Here is a 20049-nt window from a genome sequence, read left to right as displayed (position 1 = left end):
TTTCTTGTTATATATTCAATCTATTAAAAATATGAAACAAAATATACAGAACATTTCTAGATAATTGCTTATCAAATGTCAACGTTTATTAAATTAATTCTATATTTGCACTCATCTCAGAGCATTTGTTTAAATGTGCCTCATAAATAATCTTATAAATATCTTTAAGGAAAGATAATTGGCAGTTTTTTCATTCCTACAAGCTAACAAACTTAATACTAAACATTATGTTGGTGTCAAAGATTTGTATTTTTTTTATTATCAAGTCCTGTTTTAAATAAAAGTGTCACTGATTCCATAATATCATAAAAAAGAGAAGAATTTTTAGATAGAAAAAAATCATCGCTGGCCAGTGAATTGATAAAAAATCCTTTTGGAACTAATAATTATTTCGTCTTTGGTATTATTTTACAAATAAATGGCAAAGCTTTTAACACCAACTTGGCATTGTATTGCTCTCTTACTGAATCAATAAATTAGATAAAGAAACGTGTAATTGCATCGGCCTTCTGGCGCACAGCTGCTGAGTGCTCATTTCCTATTTCACTTCAGATGCAAAGTATCTTCTACCTAAGTGCACATCAGAAGCGTGTCGCGCGTTTCAGTTTCGAAGAAACGCCCGTGGTGGAGTGTTTCTCCGTCGACGACGATGTATCGACTACGAGAGATACGGAGCGGCGGCGGAACGGATTTTACCCGATATTCATAGTGCACTGATAAGAGAGATAACGGAGCAAACCGTATTTATTCCACTCACAAAATTATCAGTTACATGCCGATTCTAAAGGAACACTCATCATGGTTCGCGATCGTATGCCCGATTTGCGTGCGGTTAGTATTTTTACTTTTTCTATAGTTATTGAAGAAATGTGTCGAAAAGAAAAAAAACTTTAACAAATAAGTTTCTCAACTTTTTAAATTAAAAGTAAAAAAATCACTTCTGAGTAAATTTTCAGTAACCGAAACTTTACGTGAAAAGCATTTTATGTAATAATTATTTTATATAAACGGAGTATTCTCGAGCAACTTCGCGCATGAATTATATGAGCAAAAAAAGTTTTGCTTTAGAATCAACTCGTCACTTTCTCGCCTGCGATGATTCGGTAAAAAAAGTCTATACAAAATCAAATATATGTAATTACATATAATGTCCATATACGTACAAAAGAAAGAAAATTACGTATTTTATTATATAAATTTTATATATATTTATATTTGACTATGTATAAACTTTTTTTACCAGAAATATTCACAAAAAATAAACGAACAGTCTAGAAATCATAACGCAACAATGTACTAACATCTCCAGAGCCGAAGTAACAACAGTACCTTTGGCAGAGGGTTCTTGCAGGACGTGCATCTTCAAATAGCTCAGAACAAAAAGCTCAAGGAGCTACTCGACGAAGTACGTATATAAACGCTACCGAGTTTCCCGTCGCAAGCCGCGTACTCTTTGCACTCTTTCACAATCGAAATAATTGAGACTACATAAACACGTGTTATGTAGGCCGAGGAAATACGCACTCTGATCCAACTCATAGTCGAAAACGTTTCCATCGTGAAGAACTTGCATAACAATATCCTGTCGCACACGAACAAGGGTAAGTGGCAGTATCCAACAACGTTAGTGTGAAAAATCCTAATAAATGTATACATACGAATATATCTATTTTGTAGACTTACAAAAGGAATTGGAGACTCGCACGTGTACGATCTCGCAGACGGCTTTTCGCGTGCAGCGAAAGTTACGAGGTAGGTAGATTTGTACATAGATTTTTTTTCGTGAACGTGACGTTCGAAAACTGAGATCACAAAGTCCGTCGTTAATCGTCAGTCAGTTCGCTGTCCCTACGAATTTTACGTCGGGAAATATCCGGCGATATTTCTCGCTCGCTCGACGACCTTTTTTTTCCTCGTGCGGAAGAATCGCTGGCACGCGAACTTGGACGCGAATTTCGCGACGATATAGGCGTGCTGGTACAAAAGTTCGGCTCTGGAGGTGGCGTTTGTATCAGCAACAATCTCTCCAGCTGCGGACTTTTAATTAACGCGTCGTAAGATGGTGTCGTCTGCAAGCAATTATCGGAGTTCAGCGATTCATTACTCTTGTAACGCGATATCATCGAGGATGAAATACGACGGAGTAGAACTCGGGGTACCGCTTGCTTAGCCTGCGCCTGCATGTCCTTGTGACTCACACTGGGCGACGAATTAATACTTTTGCCGTCATCGCTTTCCGAATTAATTTTGTCTCTCAGTCTCCTGAAACATTGCATCAATATATATTTATAAAGTATATATTTCTGATGAAACAATTTTTGCGTTACAAATGTGTTAATAACACACGTAGTTTTAAATAGATCTCTTTATCAAACATTTGTGATTTTATTTTACAGAAAATAGTTTATAAGAAAAGAAAATTTCACTTCATACCAAGATACACAGTAGCAAATTTTAGTATATTTAATTTCTCATAATTTAAGTCTTCAAGTTGAAGATTTTTTATCTTTGATGGAAAAAAATTTTTAAGTGTCAGAATGCACAAGAATTTTATGTACAATGATTTTGTACTACAATGAAGTGATGTAGCGTCACGTATAAATTGCCACACATACCGTTGATAAAGATCCATTTCTTTTTCCAATTGAGGGTACTCGTTTAGCAAACCGACCAGCTGCTCCTTCTCAAATTCCGAGTAAATCTTGAACAGCAGACTAGCCACGTCGTCCTCCAGGGGAGACTTCAGTGCTGCCATTTTCTTCTTAAGCGTAATTAACGTGGGTAATAAACTGTCCAAGTTGTGTTTCTTCAGCGCCGCTACAACGGCATTCAAGGCGTTGTTGTTAGGCGTACCCGATGACGGAGTCGGGATTGTTTCATCGAGCTCCGGCGTGTCGTCCTTGTGCTTCTCGCCAAGAGACGACAGTTGCAGACGATTATTGCTCATTATGAACATCGCGTCCCTCAAGACGCACGCACCCTCCTCGGTCGTAATGTCGATGGAACTCTCGTCGCACATCTCGCGAAGTATATACTTGGTCAGCTTGATAACTAATTCAGATTTCGCCGACACGTCCAAGTGTTCGAGCATAAATTCGTAAATGACGTTACGTTTGTTCTGATTCGCTCTTCCGGGCAGCGTCAGAAGCTTCCGCTCCTGATCGTGCATTCTGTGTCCACAGAACGCGCTGCGGGAAGTATCGCGGTAATTGTTGTAATGATATATGCTCTCCAGAAACTGATGGGAAATCAGAGTCTTGTTCTTCATTAAGAGTCTCTCCTCCACCAGGAAGATCGTCAACTCGCGTATCATGCTGTTCGTGTCCGACAGCATCGTCAGTATGTGAAAGAAAAACGGTCCCTTCATCTTGATAAAATCCTCCAGCAACAGCTCAATGAATATCACCACTATCGCCTCCCTCACGGCCGGATTCGGGTCCTTCATGCTGATGCACAGATCGGGCAGGTACGGCTCCACCAGGGCGGTGAATCTCACGCATATGTCGGCCAACGCTTTCGCGGCGTTTATCTTGACCGCGGTCCTCACCAGCGAGTTCGTCTCCTGGCGCATCACGTTGCCGAGTATCGGCGTGACCTCCTTCGCGACCTCGCGATCCCGCAGCGCCTGCTGACAGAGCAGGACCACCGCGGACGCCTGCAGGTCCTTCATCCCCCTCACCGTGTCCGGCAGCGATTCCCATTGCAACAGTAGCCTCTCGAGTATACGCAAGGTCGACCATGAAATCCTGTTGGTGCAGAAAAGCGACGCGTGGCCCAGCGTGCATACAACTCGCATCTTCACCGTGTCCTGCGTGAACCGTGTCCCGCAGCTCTCGTTCTCCTCCAGCAAGTTTTCGATCTCCGCCTCCGACAGCCTCATCAGTTCCACCATGTCCGATTCTATCACGTGGCCGCTCCGGTCGGCGTGTAAGTGTCGCGACACACCGTTCAGAATGTCCAGGCAGATGCTGACCGAGTTAAAATTGATCTCGAAGCGGCGAATGCACTTGTAGAGATGCTGATAGAGGTCCTCGAGGCAGTCGCGATCCAGGACGGGCCAGGCGTGCCTCAGAACGTGCAAGACCAGACTCGCGTGGAAGTCGTTCTTCTGAACGACCTCCTTGTAGTCCGCGATATACTTATCCACACACGGAATCCTCATGTTCTCGGCCAGAGCGGCCAGCAGTATCCACGCGCCTATATTGTTGTCCGTGCCGACGTGCGACTGCAAATTCGATACCATGGTCCTGGTGATGGCGCCGTTCTTCACCCACAGGCTGCAGGCCTTCGACAGGTGTTTCCTCATCCGCATGTTGCTCAGTCTGTCCAGGATCCGCCACGGCAGGCTGCTCGCCGGGTCCGAGACGTACGCGGTGGCGCTCGTTATTCGGTGTATCAACACGTTTCCCAGGCACTCGAGCACCTTTTCCTGCACCTTGGCGTCGATGTCGTATATCTGCGGCACGACGGCCCGTATCCACTCGTCGAGGAGGCTCGAGTCGTGCGGGAACTGCTGCAGGATCTCGGACAGGACGTGCACGGCGAACTGGCGCACGGTCAGGGTGAGATCTCGGCAGCGATCGCTTATCACGTGCACCAGCTTGCCCACGAGCGGCGGGAACATGACGGCCAGATTCCTCGAGATCTTCAACGCGCTCCGTCGCACCAGCGCTCGCTCGTCATTGACTCGCTCCAGCAGCAGCGCGACCAGAGCGGTCGAGCCTGGCAACGGATCGACGTCCTCCAGGAGAGCTCCCTTCAGCTCGTCGAGCGTGGGAAACGTTTTATCCGCGGCGGAAGCTTCGAACATGCCTCTGAGAATGCTGCGGTCGGCGTCGTCGCTGCAATCGGAGAACGAAGCGAGCGTCGCCATGGCCTTTCCCCTCACTAGGGCGGAACGATCCGTACAGCGGGACGATACGATGCCCAGCAAGATCCTCCTCATCTTCATCTTGATATCGTTGTCCAAATCGTCGTTCGACAGAGAGGATTCCGTCAAGATCTTTCCTATAATCTCCTGCGCGAATAATCTGCAGGATATCCTGCCGCTGTGCGAGAATAATATTATGTCCCCGAAAACGCCCACGATAATGTCCCTGTTACATATATTCAACAATTTCATTATGACAGCCGCTTGCCTCTGACGTCCCTCCAGTCTCTCCGGGCATTTCGCCATCAGCTGGTGTATCAGGGTCACGATGCCCTGCCTGGCCTCCTGCTCGTGTACCTTTGACAAATTCTTCAGAAAATATATAGCCGCCTCGTGCACGACGGCGATGGACTTCGGTTGCGCGTTCGCGTGGTGGAACAGCAGATCGGGCAGCATGTACTGCGCGATCAGCATCACGGTCAGGGCGACGGTCCCGTGATTGCTGCTGCACAGCTCCTGCAGGGCCGCGAACGCGCTCCGCGGCAGGGACGCTCCGTAGCCGCCGCGAGCAGACACCCTGGCGTGCATCTCCAGCCTCGTGATGTCCAGCAGCGTGCGTATCGTGACGTCCAGGGACTCGGCGTGCTCCTTGAGGCGAAAGGACTTCAGCATCGCAACGAGATCGGAGACAATCCTGTCCAGCCCCCGCGCGAGCCTCGATCTCTCGGGGTGCAGCAGACCGTTGCGCTCCGAGAATTCGTCGTCGCACGCGCCGGAACTCGCGGCGTCCGCGACGCGCCTGCCGCCGCTCTCCACGGCGGGGAACAGGCTCTCCGACATCTTCAGCGTCTCGATCGCACGCTGGTACAAGTTCGGATGGTAGACTCCGAACGCGTTGCTGCCGGGTATCGTGAGGAGCATGAGGTAAAGGCTCGTCGCCTCCAGGCAGGCCTGCCTGGACTCCTCGTCGGTCTCGGCGTGCTGCTGGCCCGCCTTCATCACGTAGCCGAGCATGGCGAGCAGACCGCGCACGTTGATGTCGAGTATCATCAGGGCCTGCCACGAGAACTCGGCATGGCTCTCCCGCAGCTCCTCGTTCGCGGTGAGCCACGTCTTCAGGACGCGGCGGGACTCGCGCAGCAGCCGCCTCGCGCCGTCGCTCTCGAGGTACTCGAGGCCGCCCCCGCCGGGCGGATCGTCGTAGACGACGAACTCGGCGTCCCAGATCGACCTGATCCAGCCCTCGTCGAGGGCGTGCAGCTTGAAGTCGTGAAACACGCGCAACGACTCCATGACCTTCTCCGTCGTCGATCTCTTCGAGAGGCCACGATCAGGCGATCCGCTCCTCCTCGCCGTCCTGCCGGACTCGCGCTCTAAAACTCTTCTCGCTTTCGCCAAACTTCTATTTTATTTTTACATTGCGACACAAGAGTGTACATAAATTATCAAGCCGCAAGGAACAAACCTATTTTCTCTCGAGCAAGCCACGGACGTAAACATAACCTTAACTTATCGCCACGATAAGCGCGGACTGCGCCCGCACAGATACGAGATTCGACGAGGGGTTTCAGGTTATCATCCTCTGCATGCGTATTGATAATAACTGTACGATTCTTCCACGGTGCAACAAGTGATCCGCGGAAATTGCCTTCGTGAATTCATCGTCGAACATTTCGCTCGTCGTGACGGGATACGCGAGAGACGAGCAACAGCGTAGTCCGTGTATAAGCGGGAAACTGAACACCAATTATCGTCTGCAATACCTATGTAGTGCAATGCTGCATAAGTCAAACAGCCGTTGCTTGTGTGTGTGTGTCACATACATTACATACACATCGATGCACGATTGCATATAACATACATGCATTTACCAATCCCATATTTATACAAACGAAAATATCTTGCAGGACATATGTCACATATGTGCGTGTATAAATATTGGTTTTAATTTCTGAAATGTATTACGCAATTAGACAATTACTATGATATTACTGTAATGATAGATTAATACTGTTGATCATATTAATGTGAAATTAATTTTAACATTGAAAGTACAACGGTAGTAAAATCAATTAAAATAATTCAGGGTTGGGTAACAATTACTATAGTTGATTAGCTACAAGTTAAAAAGTCATAGATACGAATAAAAAAAAGTTGTGAACTTTTTGCACAAAAAGTTAAATTAATTAACTTACAATTAGTTAATTTTCAACTTTAAATACTGATTATTTTGAAAACACACAAACTTTAACTTATTAATATTTTTCATAAGTTAACAAATTTTTTCATTGCTCTTAATGCCAATACATATTTTTTTGTCTATAAAATTTTGAATATTAGAAAATTAGTTTACAGTAAAAACTCAGTAATTACTCAGTAATTATTACAATGGGCGTTTTCAAGGCCCAAAAAGATGAATGGAAATTGACAAATTTATATTTCACGTATGATGCACACAAGGCATAATTTATCTTTGTTTAACATTTGAACAACAAGAATAAATAATAAATGCACCGTGCGCATCATTCGTAAAGTGGAATTTTAGAACTCTGCATTCAAAGAGCTATCAACGCTGCAGAATAATGAGACAATAACGCGCTATTTATCCTAGCAATATTCGATTTAGATTCGCATGTTGATGTATGTTTGCTTCCTTTCTTTTTAACTTATTAATTCTGGTTATGCATCCTTCGTAGATATCGGGAAAGGTATTACTGTCATTGACGATTTGACTGTGACGCATGATGAGCCTGTATACACGAGAATCAGGACGTTGCAATATACAACTATGCTGCAATCGTTTTCCGAGATCATGGCGGATTATAATGCCTCGTTACTAAAGTATCATGATAAGTGCCTCTTGCTCTTGCAACAGCAACGTACACTACGTGCGTACTTACAAAAAAATGTTATTCACAGGATACATATTTTGTACATCTTAAAAAATATATAATGCATTTGTACATTTATAAAAATAACTATTAAATTTAAATTATAATGAATCAATTTAAACATTCTTTGTAACAATGCACATATGCATTACTTATTAATCAAACTAATTGTTGCACAGTAAGGCGGCAGGTTACAAGCGTGGAATTGGACCATATGCTCGATGCCCAAGAAACTAGCTTATTTGTCGATAATGTAAATATAGATTTGCCATTATGATAGTATTTATCACGAATCTTTTTATGAAATATCTGATCAATTATATGCAGATTTTAGAAGACAGCGAAATAGCGAGGCAACAATTGTCAGACATAAAAAGTAGACATAACGATGTCCTGAAATTGGAAAAATCTCTCACAGAGATTAGAGATATGTTTGCGGAAATGGCATTCCTGATCGAGAAACAGGTGAGTGTAAGCTGTTTATGGCAAAATTGCAGCTTATGAATTATATGTAACATTATTAAACGTGTGACTTAAAATATGACATTTAAAATCCTCTTATAGGGAGAACAGATTAACAACATAGAATATTTTGCAAATAAAACCACGGATAACATAGATGGTGGACGCGTTCAACTGAGACAGTCAGAACAGAGAAATCATCGACATAGAAAGGTATATATATATAGATATTTGTTTCGCTTAGTTATTTTCAACAAAATATAATAATCACCTTTTTGCAGCGAAAAATCAAGATTGCCATTATCATAAGTGTAATAGTGATAATTTTTCTTTTATTTATTATTGCATCGCTTTAGAAACTATACAAGATATCTTATAAATATATAGTTTACACGAATGTTTTAATGTGTCAATTAGGAATAAAAAATTTATGTGATTAATTTACTAATTAATGTTATTAATTAATTATTATAACTTACAGTTATTCTTTACGCATATCTGCGCATTTCTCGTAGTAGTTTACCAGTGCTTTCGCGCTAGGTCTCAATTTGTAACTTGTGGTACATATAAAAAATATTTCCAATATTTGTTCATACTCTTTGTCCAAGTCGATAGCGGGTAGAGCTGGACGTGTACCTGAAATCAAACGTCTTAATGTTTTATTAATTCAATTCACAATAATTTATTTCAAATTGTATATAATTTGAAAAAATTAAATTATATATAAAACTAAAATTTTAAATTGCTTCTCACCGTATTTACTGAATCTACGCGGCATTATGTCCTTGAGGAAAGTCATACTGTCGTCCATACTAACATCAGATTCATCAAGTTGATTATTTTTCATGTCTCCGAATGTGACTGACTCGTCGAAAGATTCATTTTCATCAGAATCTTCGCAGTGAGGTGGTGTTAGAGCTATCATTTCCCAAAGGACAAGACCGTAAGTCCAAATGTCAGCAGCGTTCGTCACCGGTCCGTTTTCTACAAGGAAATAAATTTATGAAAATTTTTTAAAAGTCATACTTGCAAATATTGTAAATCAAACATAAGATGTAGAAATAAGGTTTCTCTAAAGCAATAATAATGTTACAGATTATGAATTATGTAAACTTGGTACATCGTGATTTTGTGAAAAGTGAAAAATGATAATACAAAGTAATACAACAAAGTTAAAAATGATAATACAAAAATCATGATACACGAAATAATTGAACATTGGACGAGCAAGTGTACCGAATATAATTTCTGGAGGATTCCAACATTCGGTTCCAACGTAAGAAAAATCGCCTTTCGACGTGTCCATTTCTAAAGATTCCGTCAAGGGCAGAGAGTTCCCAAAGTCGCACAGTTTAATCGCGTTGAAATCATGGGACACCAAGATGTTCCAACTCTTTATATCGCCATGTAATAAGTGCACAGTGTGATGCAGATACTTCAACCCCTTTGCGATTTCAAAGCCGACTTTCAAAATGTCCTTGGCTGGGAATGGTTCGTCCTCCAAGGTCTCCCGTCTCTCCTCGATCTTGTCACCTGATTTGCGACATTAATATGAGTCAATATGAGTGCAAACCTATCTTAAGAATGTTCGAGTATTCGAGTGTTCGTTAGAAACTCTATAAATACCAAGTGACATGTCCAGGGCTTCCATGGCCAAGCAAGGCTTCCCGTCTGCTCCCTTGGTGAACGCTCTGAAACCGACGATATTAGGATGATTCAATTGTCGCAGGACATCGGCTTCCAATCGGAGACGTCCGTCATTTATCTCGTTGCTCTTTCCCTTTAGCCATTTCTTCACCGCCCATGGTGAGCGTACGGAGCCTACTTTGGGCGATCTTTCCAACATGTACACTGCAACTCCTGACAGAAGGCATAAAAATAAAATACAATTTAGATATTTTCCATATTAAAATTGCATTCACAGCAGTACAACATGTACACTGCAACTCCTGATAAGACATAAAAATAAAATACAAAATAAAATTGCATTCACAGCAGTACTAAAGCAAAATTCCTATATATAATTAATTTCTAATCCAATCTTTTTTCCCCTTTTTTACACATTCCTATATTATTTTTCCACATATTAATTACAAAAAAAAATTAAAACTCTGTAAGCATAAAATAATACAAATATTATTTATAAATAATTTAATAACTAAGCCAATCATCAATTAAATTAATCAGCAATTTGGTCGGAATCACTCTAAATATTCTTTATTTATATCGTTTAGACGGTAAACAGAAAGGAGTAAATAACAAGGGTGTTTGTGTTTACATACATACCAGTGCCATAGCCTATCTTCTGCAGGAAAGGCGAGGCCGGTATTTTTATCGGCGTGTTTAATTCGGCTCGGTCAGTCACCCTCTTGCACTTCGCCCTCGGCGGCGTACCGATCTCGGCCATCTTCCCCGAGACGAAATTGAGAAAACCGGCAGACGGATCGTAAAAGGGACGCTCGGTATAACCGTTTCAAACAATTTGAATCTTGTCGAAACTGCGCAAGTGGCGCGAGCCTGCGAGATGCGACGATACGATTGGCTGTAGGGGCTATAGAGAAATCTCCGTCAGAGTGACATAGCACCCTTAGGCTGGATCCTCATGCAAACACCGGCGCTTTGACACTGAACGCTGATTGGCGGAAAACGATTAGTGGGAGAAATTCTCTTAAGCGGTGTCTACAATGAGACTTAAGAATTAAGATTTAAGAAGATTGATCAATCACAATCGATTATTCTATTCGCGTGAGATGAATAATCTATTGTGATTGGTCAGTTTTTCTGTATAATATTTGCTTGAATAATCTGTGCCTTATATTCCTATGTTCATGCTCGACATAGGATCATGGTGGAAAAAAACAAGTTAAAACACATTGCGCATAAAGGCGGCATGGAGGTGGCATGGCTTAAAATTTCGGCCAATCAGTTGTTCCCCACTGCATCTTGGGGAATAGCTGATTGGTTCATTGCCAGTTTATTGCCCCTCACTACTTTTGAACGACTGCGCATCCACCGGAATGGTTCACCTTGTTTCTTTCCACCATGGAACGAGCCTCCAAGTAGTCCAAGTGAGGGGTTATACCATTATAAGCGCCGCTGCGGGCATCGATCGGGATTCTGCTCTGCCTCTTTCGTGCGAACGGTGTCTCGTAATTAAGGACCTGCGATCCGACGAGCAGATATAAGGACCTACGAATTACAATTCCGTTCCGGGATTTTGGATATCAGAAAGAGTAGAGTTTCCACAAGCCGGTGAGGATACACATATATTACAACTAAATAAAGCCACGCTTTAATCGAAAAAGGTGCGTTTTTGCTTGAGGGGTTGCCGTCGCCACGCGACTTATGGTGTTCATGTCGATTCATTGGCGGCGTACCCACGAATTTTCATGCAATCTTTTTTCATATATTAAAACACCTATAGGCTCATTAAAAGTAAATTTTAATATCATAATAATAAAAGTCATTGTGACCGACAAAGCCTCACTGCGGAGTCTTACTTTATATGTATGTGTATAGTCATTATACAAAAACTCTTGTACCAAGTAAATATTGTCATGAGTCGATGCTAGAGTCAATAACAAAATTAATTTTCGAAAATATTTCGTTTTCGTGTATCTACATAATAATTTAATAATACCTATAAAACAAAAATGAGCTATTAATTAACTAGTAACTATTAACTATTTTTCGGATGCTTACAGATTTATAATATGGAGAACGCAAACCAAGACTGTAAATGTCATGATTTATATCAAATTATACACAAACTTATTAAAGATTTAGATCCAATTGTTTTAAACCGGCAAACTATTATAAATAATTTAGAACCAATACTTGAGTAAGTATGCAAGTGAGACAAAGCATGTAATTTCTAATACAAGTAATTAACTGACTATTACATTTTACAGATTTTTCAGTACGTTTTCGAATGAAGTTGTTCAAATGGATCCACACAAGGGCGAACTTATAAAGCAACAATCACTAGACATTGTAAATGATCTAAATGTATTAATTAAAAATACAAAGCTAGAAAAAGATATACCAAAATTCAAGAAAATTATGAATAAGAAATTTATATCTGAGTAAGTATTCTTTAATATTTCCTTATTGTGCTCACGGCCTTCCCAGAGAACATATGACGTCTTAAATTTCATGAGACGTCTTAAAAAAGTATCAAAAAGACGTCTTTAAGACGTCTTGTGACGATTTATGACTGGAGCCTCTGGGATGTTTTATAAACGTCTTGTTTTCTTGTAACCCAATTTATGACGTCCTTTAGACATCTTCTGAATTTTTTTTTTTTAATTAACGACGTTTTATTCAAGACTTATTTAATTCGTATTTTAGACGTCTTTCAGACGTGCTAATTAATATATAGTTTTCCACACCTTGAATCAAATAAATTTAAACGATTTTTATATTTTTATAATTTCTATATTTATAGTGGCAGCTGTGGCGCGACGAATTGCGTGTTGGCTTTTTACAAAAATTTGGAAGAATTAAAGGATTAGAAGCGATTCGTCACTTCTCAAAAGGCAAACCATCACGAGTAATTTTGCCGAAGAAAGTCACCTTCGAAGTCCGGAAACAACAAGTACAATAATGGGTCATTCGGATCACAAGAGGAAATCTGCACGCTGACGAGTGTATGGCACACGAGAAGACGCATACATATTTTTATACTTAAGAATACTCAAATGTGATTATGCATGTGTAAATAAAATTTGTATCAGAATTATTCAAATTAAGATAATAAGTCAAATAAAATATTTTCCATTTCAAATAACAAATCTTGAGCTCGAAAGTGGATTAACCTTCATAAGTGAATGTCCATACACCGACGTCACAGACTATGTATATACCTAAATCAGACCTAGACCGCTAACTTAAAATTCGACGGTAAAATATCCCTGCCGCGGCGGCGCCGGCCCCCGACGGTTGGCGGCCCTTCGACCCGAGCGGAGCCGCAGTCGCTCGCTTCAAAAGAATCGAAGCAAAGATGGACTCCTGAGAGATTTTTATACACACACCAGAGAGATCGTCGTCGAGAAGCTTCGGTAGTTATTCCGCCGTTAAGTTCTCACCGAGGCGCGCCCGGAGGGCCGGACGTTCTTTTTATGATCACGCTTGCGGGGTGCGAACGATGATCGTGCAGGAGCCAGTGCAGGTAAATTTGCCCAGAGAGAAGGGCGCGAGAGAGGAAGGAGGAGAGAGAGAGAGAGAGAGGTAAAAGCGCTGGACTTTTTCCTCGAGGTGGACCTCGTCACCGCTGTGACATGCGGGATTTTGTTGTAACGGGCCGCATCCACGCGTTGACGTTCCGCCCCGATCGGGCGCGCGCGCGCGCGCGCGTTCCTCGACGGCCCCTCGGTCGGCGTCGAACTCGACCTCCACGACGGTCCTGCCTCTTGACGGCCGAGGATCGTCTCCTCGGACCTCTTTCGCAGACCTCGTTCAGCCTACCCTCCCCCCTCGTCTTCATCGTCCTCCGCGGGCGTCCGTTTGCCCCGTCGCGGTCGCGAAGAAAAACGAGCGGAGCGGAGGAGGGTTCTTCTGGCTATAAATAATCGCGAACTTTGCCTGTACTTATGAATTCTTGATACATTGTGGCCGCCTGAGGAGATTGAGTGTGAAAAAAGAAAGCGCCGTTTCTCTAAGAGTCCGTATCCACTGGCGGTCCGCGCCAGATTTGTCAACGAATTTACTTGCTACCTTGTGTGCTCGCAAATGTTACGTTTGGTAAATACGAATATTTTGCATGAATTCCGCTAAGCGGTAAGATGCCCGCGTCATCCCGAAATTCAATGTAATGAAGTGCATATTGTTTGTATGCTATCTTATCAATTCGAAGATTAAGGCAATATTAATCGAACTCATGTTGTAACGTGTTTGTCGCATTGTGGTTAATTTAAATGGTGCTTTTTTTTAAAGACGTGCCTTTTAGAGACTGATAACTTTGACTACTTAGGTATTGCATCATTTTCAGCAATGCATAATGAAAGACTATGTTTCTCTCTAACGTATTGAAATCTAAGAATATAAATGATGATACATATTGCATTGCTTACAATAGTATTTTTCTCTCAATAATTTTTCGTATCATTATTTTTCCTTATTTACTTTGCAATTCGTATCGCTATTGCGTAATCAGTTAAGATAACCGCTGAATTTTCTCATTTTAGGCGGCCATATGGCATTGTTTAAATCATTATGCTTATCCAGATGCTATATTCCTGGCAGAACGATTGTGTGCAGAAGGTAAGATCATCTACTATCTATTTTGTTAATCAATTTATTCTCATATTTTTATAAAAATAAATTTGTTTTATATATAATAGCATATATATATACACGCATATACACTGATTTATTACGTTATTATTACAGTGGATACAGAGGAAAGTTTGTTTCTTTTGGCAACATGTTACTACCGTTCTGGTCGGATTAGGCAAGCTTACGCCTTATTATCTCAAAAGGCGCCTAGTTCGGCACAATGTAGGTTTCTGCTAGCAAAATGTTGTTACGATCTGGAAAAGTAAGTGATACAACATCTTGTGTTTATTTCGTTGTGTACCACCTGCATAAAATGAGAGCATGGTGTTCATCTTGTTCATCGAAAATTTCTAGATACGCGGAAGCGGAGGCTGCGATAATTGGCGGTTATTACAAGCAGCTGAAGAATTTGGAAGAAATAATAACTCAGTTCGGGGAACAGGCATGCTTTTCCCTGCAGATAATAGCGAAGATTTACTATAAAATGATGCGCACCGCGAGAGGTAACGAGGCGCACAAGCTGGCATTGAAGTTGAACCCTTTCCTCTGGCACTCGTTCGAAGAGCTGTGCAACGTCGGCGAGAAGGTGGATCCTGCCAAGGTTTTTCAGCTAGACAAACTAGATTCGTTCGCCATGTGCCACGGTACCGTGTCCACGCTCAGCTACGTCACCGAACCGGATCTTATCGTACCTGGAAATAACGTCAACAATACACCCATGTCGAACGGCACTAACATGTACGTACATATTTATACATATTATATTATATTAATACAACCTAGTAATTCTTATTTTTCATTGACATTTTAACCTTGCGCGTTGCAGTACACCCGTGACGATAGCGCCAACGCTGATAAATGGCGGCCAGATGCCTCAGGTACGATTGTGCTCCTCCATGGAGGAGTCCCCGCAAAACGCGCCGATTCACTACAGCAATTGCTCCTCGATATCGCCGAAGACCAAACTGTCGCGTTATCGCAGCATGTTCAGCAATTCCATGAGTCCGCTCACGCCTAGCTTCGGCATCCTGCCGCTGGAGAACAATACACCCGAGCAGACGGTACCACCCTCGCACACGACACTCACGGAGGCCAACGACCAAAAGAGCCTGGCGAAGCGTGTCAGTAATCTGAAAGCTCACGTGGGGGTGAGTACAATCGGAGGGGATGCGACCAATCTGTCGACGTCTCACGATGCATACGGCGGCTTAACACCTTTCCCCTATGTCTTTCAGCAATTAATGTCGAGAAAAGAAACACCGTTGCAGCAAGGCAAATCGGTATTTTCCCAGTCGGGCAATACAAGCAATACTGCCAATATTGTGACAGTGACGGCGGCCAATCCGACCTCACCTCCGTCACCGACGTTCCAGGGCACCAATGTTAGACGGTCGTCGCGACTCTTCAGCCACAATTCCGTAAAAGTGCGATTTTTTTTATTTTTCTCTTCCAGTATTGCAACTCGTTTTACCAGCAATTTGCCATGTAACGCGTACATATTTCAGGAAAACAATAAGTCGCCCAATAGGAATAAATTTGCTACTCCGAAGTCTCCGTCTCGGAAGACGAAAGCGAGGCTAGCCAAGGCGAATTTGAATAAAGCCAACTTTAACGAGTTAAACGAGAGGAATAGGAACGAAAAGGAGAAGAGCGAAACGATCACGTCTGAGAAAGCTGTGGCTAACGCGAACGCACTCAACGCCCAGAATAATAATATTCATTCTGGGATAACATTGCAAAAGCAGTCGGCAGGCACGTTAATTGTATTTCATTAATTCACTCGATAACTCTTCGATATCTCAGGATAGCTTAAAGTGTTTTTTGGTCTGCAATTTTTCAGAGGGGTTGATGTCCTTGCTGCGAGAATTAGGAACGGCGTATCAGCACTTGAGTCAGTTCAAATGCACGCAGGCGGTTGAAATACTAAACATACTGCCGACGCAGCACTATAATACGGGCTGGGTACTCTCTATGCTGGCTCGTGCACATTTCGAGATGATGGATTATAAGAAGGCCGCTAGGTAATAAATTTATACGTACGCTAATCGTCACTATTTAAAAGGAATGTATTTATTTCAGTACTTTCTTCTATTTGTAATACTAGAGATAGACGTACATACGTTCAATGTCTGATGCGAGAAAATGAAAGGAAACGAACGCATATTGAAAGTTTAAAATTAAAGACAGATCTTTTGTTTCCGATAGATTTGTACTTCTCTTCAATTCCCTTTTTTTAAAATTCTGTTCGCTTAATTTCCTTCTTTTTTTTTTCGTGCAAAGTTATTTCGCCGAAGTGCGACAGTTAGAGCCACAGAGGACAGAGCTGATGGAGATTTATAGCACTGTTCTGTGGCATCTGCACGCGGAAGTACAGTTGTCCACGCTCGCTCAAGATCTGGTTTCCCAAGACCGTAATTCGGCGGCGGCGTGGTGCGCCACGGGCAATCTCTTCTCGGCGCAAACGGAACACGAAACTGCAATCAAATTTTTCCAAAGAGCCATTCAGGTTACTATGCGTTTTATCTTAATTGTAACGTGAATATTATTAACGGTGCGACTAATTTAATTTGAAAGTGACACACGACATTCTCTCTGATTGCTCATCAGGTGGATCCTAATTTTCCATACGCCTATACATTACTAGGACACGAGTACGTTTTGACTGAGGAGCTGGACAAAGCGATCACCGCTTTTCGTAACGCCATCAGACTCGATCCCAGACATTATAATGCATGGTAAGAGTTTCTCGTAAAGTGATCTTGTGACAGTGTTTCGTACTTTCGGAATTCGTCCGAGTTTATTATGTATGTAAAACTTTTTTCTTCTTTTTCATGCTATTGAAGGTTCGGGCTAGGAACGATATTTTCGAAACAGGAGCAATATAGTTTAGCGGAGTTACACTTCAAACGGGCCTTACAAATAAACCCGCAGAATTCTGCGCTGATGTGCCACATAGGTGTCGTGCAGCACGCCCTGAAGAAGACCGACCAGGCGTTAAAGACACTGAACACCGCGCTAATTAACGATCCGGATAATACTTTATGCAAATTTCACCGTGCGAGCATCAACTTCTCTATTGGCCGACACATGGAAGCTCTGAGAGAATTTGAGGAGCTGAAGAACATTATACCCAAAGAATCTCTAGTCTACTATTCGATAGGAAAGGTAAGAGCGATCGTTTAATCGGAACAGAATTTCTCTGAAATTTTTCGTCTTGACTTCTCTTACATAAATATACCTCCGTTTTTGCGACAGGTACATAAAAAATTAGGCAATACCCATCTTGCGTTAATGTACTTCAGTTGGGCAACGGATTTAGATCCGAAGGGTGTTAATAGTCAAATTAAGGAGGCTATACTGAGTCCGGGCCAAGGAGACGATGACACCCCGCCGACGCAGTCAGGTATATAATTATCAGATATAATGAGAGCTACACAGAATTTTAATTCTTTTGGAACTTTGCAATTTGAAATCATTTGTGTGCTAAAAATATTAGTTATTATTTTATATTTGTATGACTGAAGTAGTTTGTAATATCTTTGTCACAAAATGAATTATTAAATTGATAATATAATAGCTTACACATTGTTAGATCTATAGTGTCAAATTTAACCTTAATTAAGTCCCCGTTGCTTCTACTTAATAAATAGTTATTTTTAACTAAAACAATGTAGTTAAATAATTTAAAATAGGTCAAATTCAAGCCAAATTTGGATTAAATTCAATTGTTATATTAAAAATAACTATATATTAAGTAGGAGCAGTGGCGACTTAAATAAGGTTAAATTTGATACTATAGATTTAACACAGTGCACACAATTTCCGAATCTCCTCCAAAGATATTGTATTCTTCTAGACGAACAGCAAGCACAGAATAATTCAATGGAGCAGGATATCGAAACCAGTAGAGAAGGAAGTGCCGCGCCACTTGCCGGAAACGTCTCGGTCGAGCCTCATGCCGACGACAGCGACGATAGTTTATGAAAACGATACGCGAGAAGAGTTTCGTGAAAAAGAGATATGGGACGTCATTATTCTCGGTATTAGTCATCCGAATCGTTTTTCATTCGCCGATCTCGCTTGCAGAATCGCTGATGCGCGATCATTGATTTAAATTGAACGATTGTCGACATCTTTGCGAACGATATAAATTCGATTAAAGGGATCCTGAAGTGACGGGATTACTGACATTATATATACGGGTTAAAAAAATTCTCCGAATTGGCTGTACAAAATGGAAAAATTCTTTTCCAGGATTGAAATAAAATATAGGTGCGAAACGGTCGATTTAAATACGATTTAAAAAACGGAATAAAAATTAAATGATTATAAGTATAATTTTTTAATTTTTTTCCGTTTTGAAGATTAAGTCGATTGTTTCGCACCTTACATTTATTTCAGTCGTGAAAATGGATTTTTATATTTCGCACAGCCAATTCGGAGAATTTTTTAATCTGCAATGTCGATAATTCCGTCACTTTAGGTTTCCTTTAAAAAGAAGTATGTTATTTTTCCGCATCAAATTTTTTTTTCATCTTGCACGAATTCGGGATTCTTGTATACACGGTGATGCGGTGTACTTGCGACAACAGAAGACTCGCGTGTCGTATCCCCTCCATCGACTTGTATATTACGCGTTCGCCTCTGTATATTTTTTTACGATTGCTCGATCATCACCTTTTGTATTTCTTCATGCGCTCTTTGATCATCTCTCCCTCTCTTGTACCTCGTTCCGTCTCGCGGACTAAGAGTCGCTTCGAGTCAAACGTGACTCAAGTAGAGAGACGGGGAGCTCGCGAAGCCGATCGGGTTTTTAAGTCGGGCTGCGGCATTTCAATAAAGAAGGGAGGAGAAGGGGCCGATTTAATATCGCGGACGAGGTATTAGAGATTTACGGTTGGAATAGAGACATGTATCATGTTGCGTAAGGATGAGAACGACTATAACCGTAAGCATGTCGTATGTATAGTTAGGTAATATAATTAATTGTTCGCGAATAAGGAGGGAAGAGTCTTGTGTAAATGTAAATTATTATTACTGTGTATTTACCGCTATTATTACTATTACTATTAGCGCTATCATTACCATTTATTCGTATGATTATCATTGTTGATTTAGTGATTGTGAAGGTATCGTTGGCCGCTCGGCGTCGGAGCGGCCGCTGGACGATCGTGCAATTCTCGTCATGAAGATTCTCCCTTGCCCCGCCTCGTCCTCCTCCTCCCCCTCCCCCTCCCCCTTGGTTGATCATACGAGTCCGAAACACCGTGACTGCGATTTCGGTGGATTCAGTAATCGCGCGATTACATTCGGGTTTTTCTGTTTTGTTTGTTCGATCTCGACTCGATATTCGGAATTTATAGCATAACTCGCCTCGCAAATGTCTATATATATAAATATATATAGAAATACTCGTCGGATTATATTCTTAATAGTGCTGGACAGAATTTATGACGTTTCACGGCGTCGGTCTTCGTGTCGATATTAAGTGTACAATGCAAATTGTGTCCCGTTACTCCTCGAATTTTCGTCGGATTTTTCTCCCCCCCC

At 41.8% G+C, this 20049-nt stretch overlaps 5 protein-coding genes across 6 annotated transcripts; 3 read left to right on the top strand and 2 right to left on the bottom strand.

The window, feature by feature from the left end:
- The first annotated feature begins 348 nt into the window (after positions 1–348).
- Positions 349–8667, top strand: LOC105451135 (syntaxin-1A-like). Its single transcript, XM_011691405.1, has 9 exons — positions 349–831; positions 1310–1405; positions 1508–1601; positions 1678–1752; positions 7567–7758; positions 7941–8014; positions 8089–8226; positions 8326–8436; positions 8505–8667. Exons 1-9 carry the CDS (start codon positions 799–801, stop codon positions 8577–8579), a joined length of 888 nt encoding a protein of 295 aa, XP_011689707.1. The 5' UTR covers positions 349–798; the 3' UTR covers positions 8580–8667.
- Positions 1759–6436, bottom strand: LOC105451134 (condensin-2 complex subunit D3-like). Its single transcript, XM_011691404.1, has 2 exons — positions 2616–6436; positions 1759–2262 (listed from the first exon to the last, which is right to left on the bottom strand). Exons 1-2 carry the CDS (start codon positions 6161–6163, stop codon positions 1824–1826), a joined length of 3987 nt encoding a protein of 1328 aa, XP_011689706.1. The 5' UTR covers positions 6164–6436; the 3' UTR covers positions 1759–1823.
- On the bottom strand, positions 8539–10768 carry LOC105451136 (lymphokine-activated killer T-cell-originated protein kinase). The gene is made up of 5 exons (XM_011691406.1): positions 10510–10768; positions 9850–10083; positions 9460–9756; positions 8977–9207; positions 8539–8859 (listed from the first exon to the last, which is right to left on the bottom strand). The coding sequence occupies exons 1-5, from the start codon at positions 10628–10630 to the stop codon at positions 8705–8707; spliced, it is 1038 nt and encodes a 345-aa protein (XP_011689708.1). The 5' UTR covers positions 10631–10768; the 3' UTR covers positions 8539–8704.
- Positions 10769–11240: 472 nt separating this feature from the next.
- Positions 11241–12964, top strand: LOC105451132. 2 transcript variants are annotated; one of them, XM_011691400.1, is made up of 4 exons: positions 11241–11475; positions 11928–12064; positions 12135–12308; positions 12671–12964. In XM_011691400.1, the coding sequence occupies exons 2-4, from the start codon at positions 11937–11939 to the stop codon at positions 12735–12737; spliced, it is 369 nt and encodes a 122-aa protein (XP_011689702.1). In that variant the 5' UTR covers positions 11241–11475; positions 11928–11936; the 3' UTR covers positions 12738–12964. The 2 variants fall into 2 exon arrangements, with proteins under 2 accessions (XP_011689702.1, XP_011689703.1); XM_011691401.1 differs by lacking the exon at positions 11241–11475 and adding an exon at positions 11482–11528.
- Positions 12965–13192: 228 nt separating this feature from the next.
- LOC105451131 (cell division cycle protein 27 homolog) lies at positions 13193–18694 on the top strand. Its single transcript, XM_011691399.1, has 13 exons — positions 13193–13393; positions 14409–14484; positions 14614–14761; positions 14854–15237; positions 15326–15647; positions 15735–15923; positions 16005–16251; positions 16340–16520; positions 16780–17005; positions 17107–17234; positions 17343–17664; positions 17755–17902; positions 18356–18694. Exons 1-13 carry the CDS (start codon positions 13370–13372, stop codon positions 18481–18483), a joined length of 2523 nt encoding a protein of 840 aa, XP_011689701.1. The 5' UTR covers positions 13193–13369; the 3' UTR covers positions 18484–18694.
- The last annotated feature ends 1355 nt before the right edge of the window (positions 18695–20049 follow it).

The sequence above is a fragment of the Wasmannia auropunctata genome, unplaced genomic scaffold (genome assembly GCF_000956235.1).
Source record: "Wasmannia auropunctata unplaced genomic scaffold, wasmannia.A_1.0 LD336053.1, whole genome shotgun sequence".
NCBI lineage: Eukaryota > Metazoa > Arthropoda > Insecta > Hymenoptera > Formicidae > Wasmannia > Wasmannia auropunctata.
This window is presented reverse-complemented; position numbering and strand designations above follow the sequence as displayed.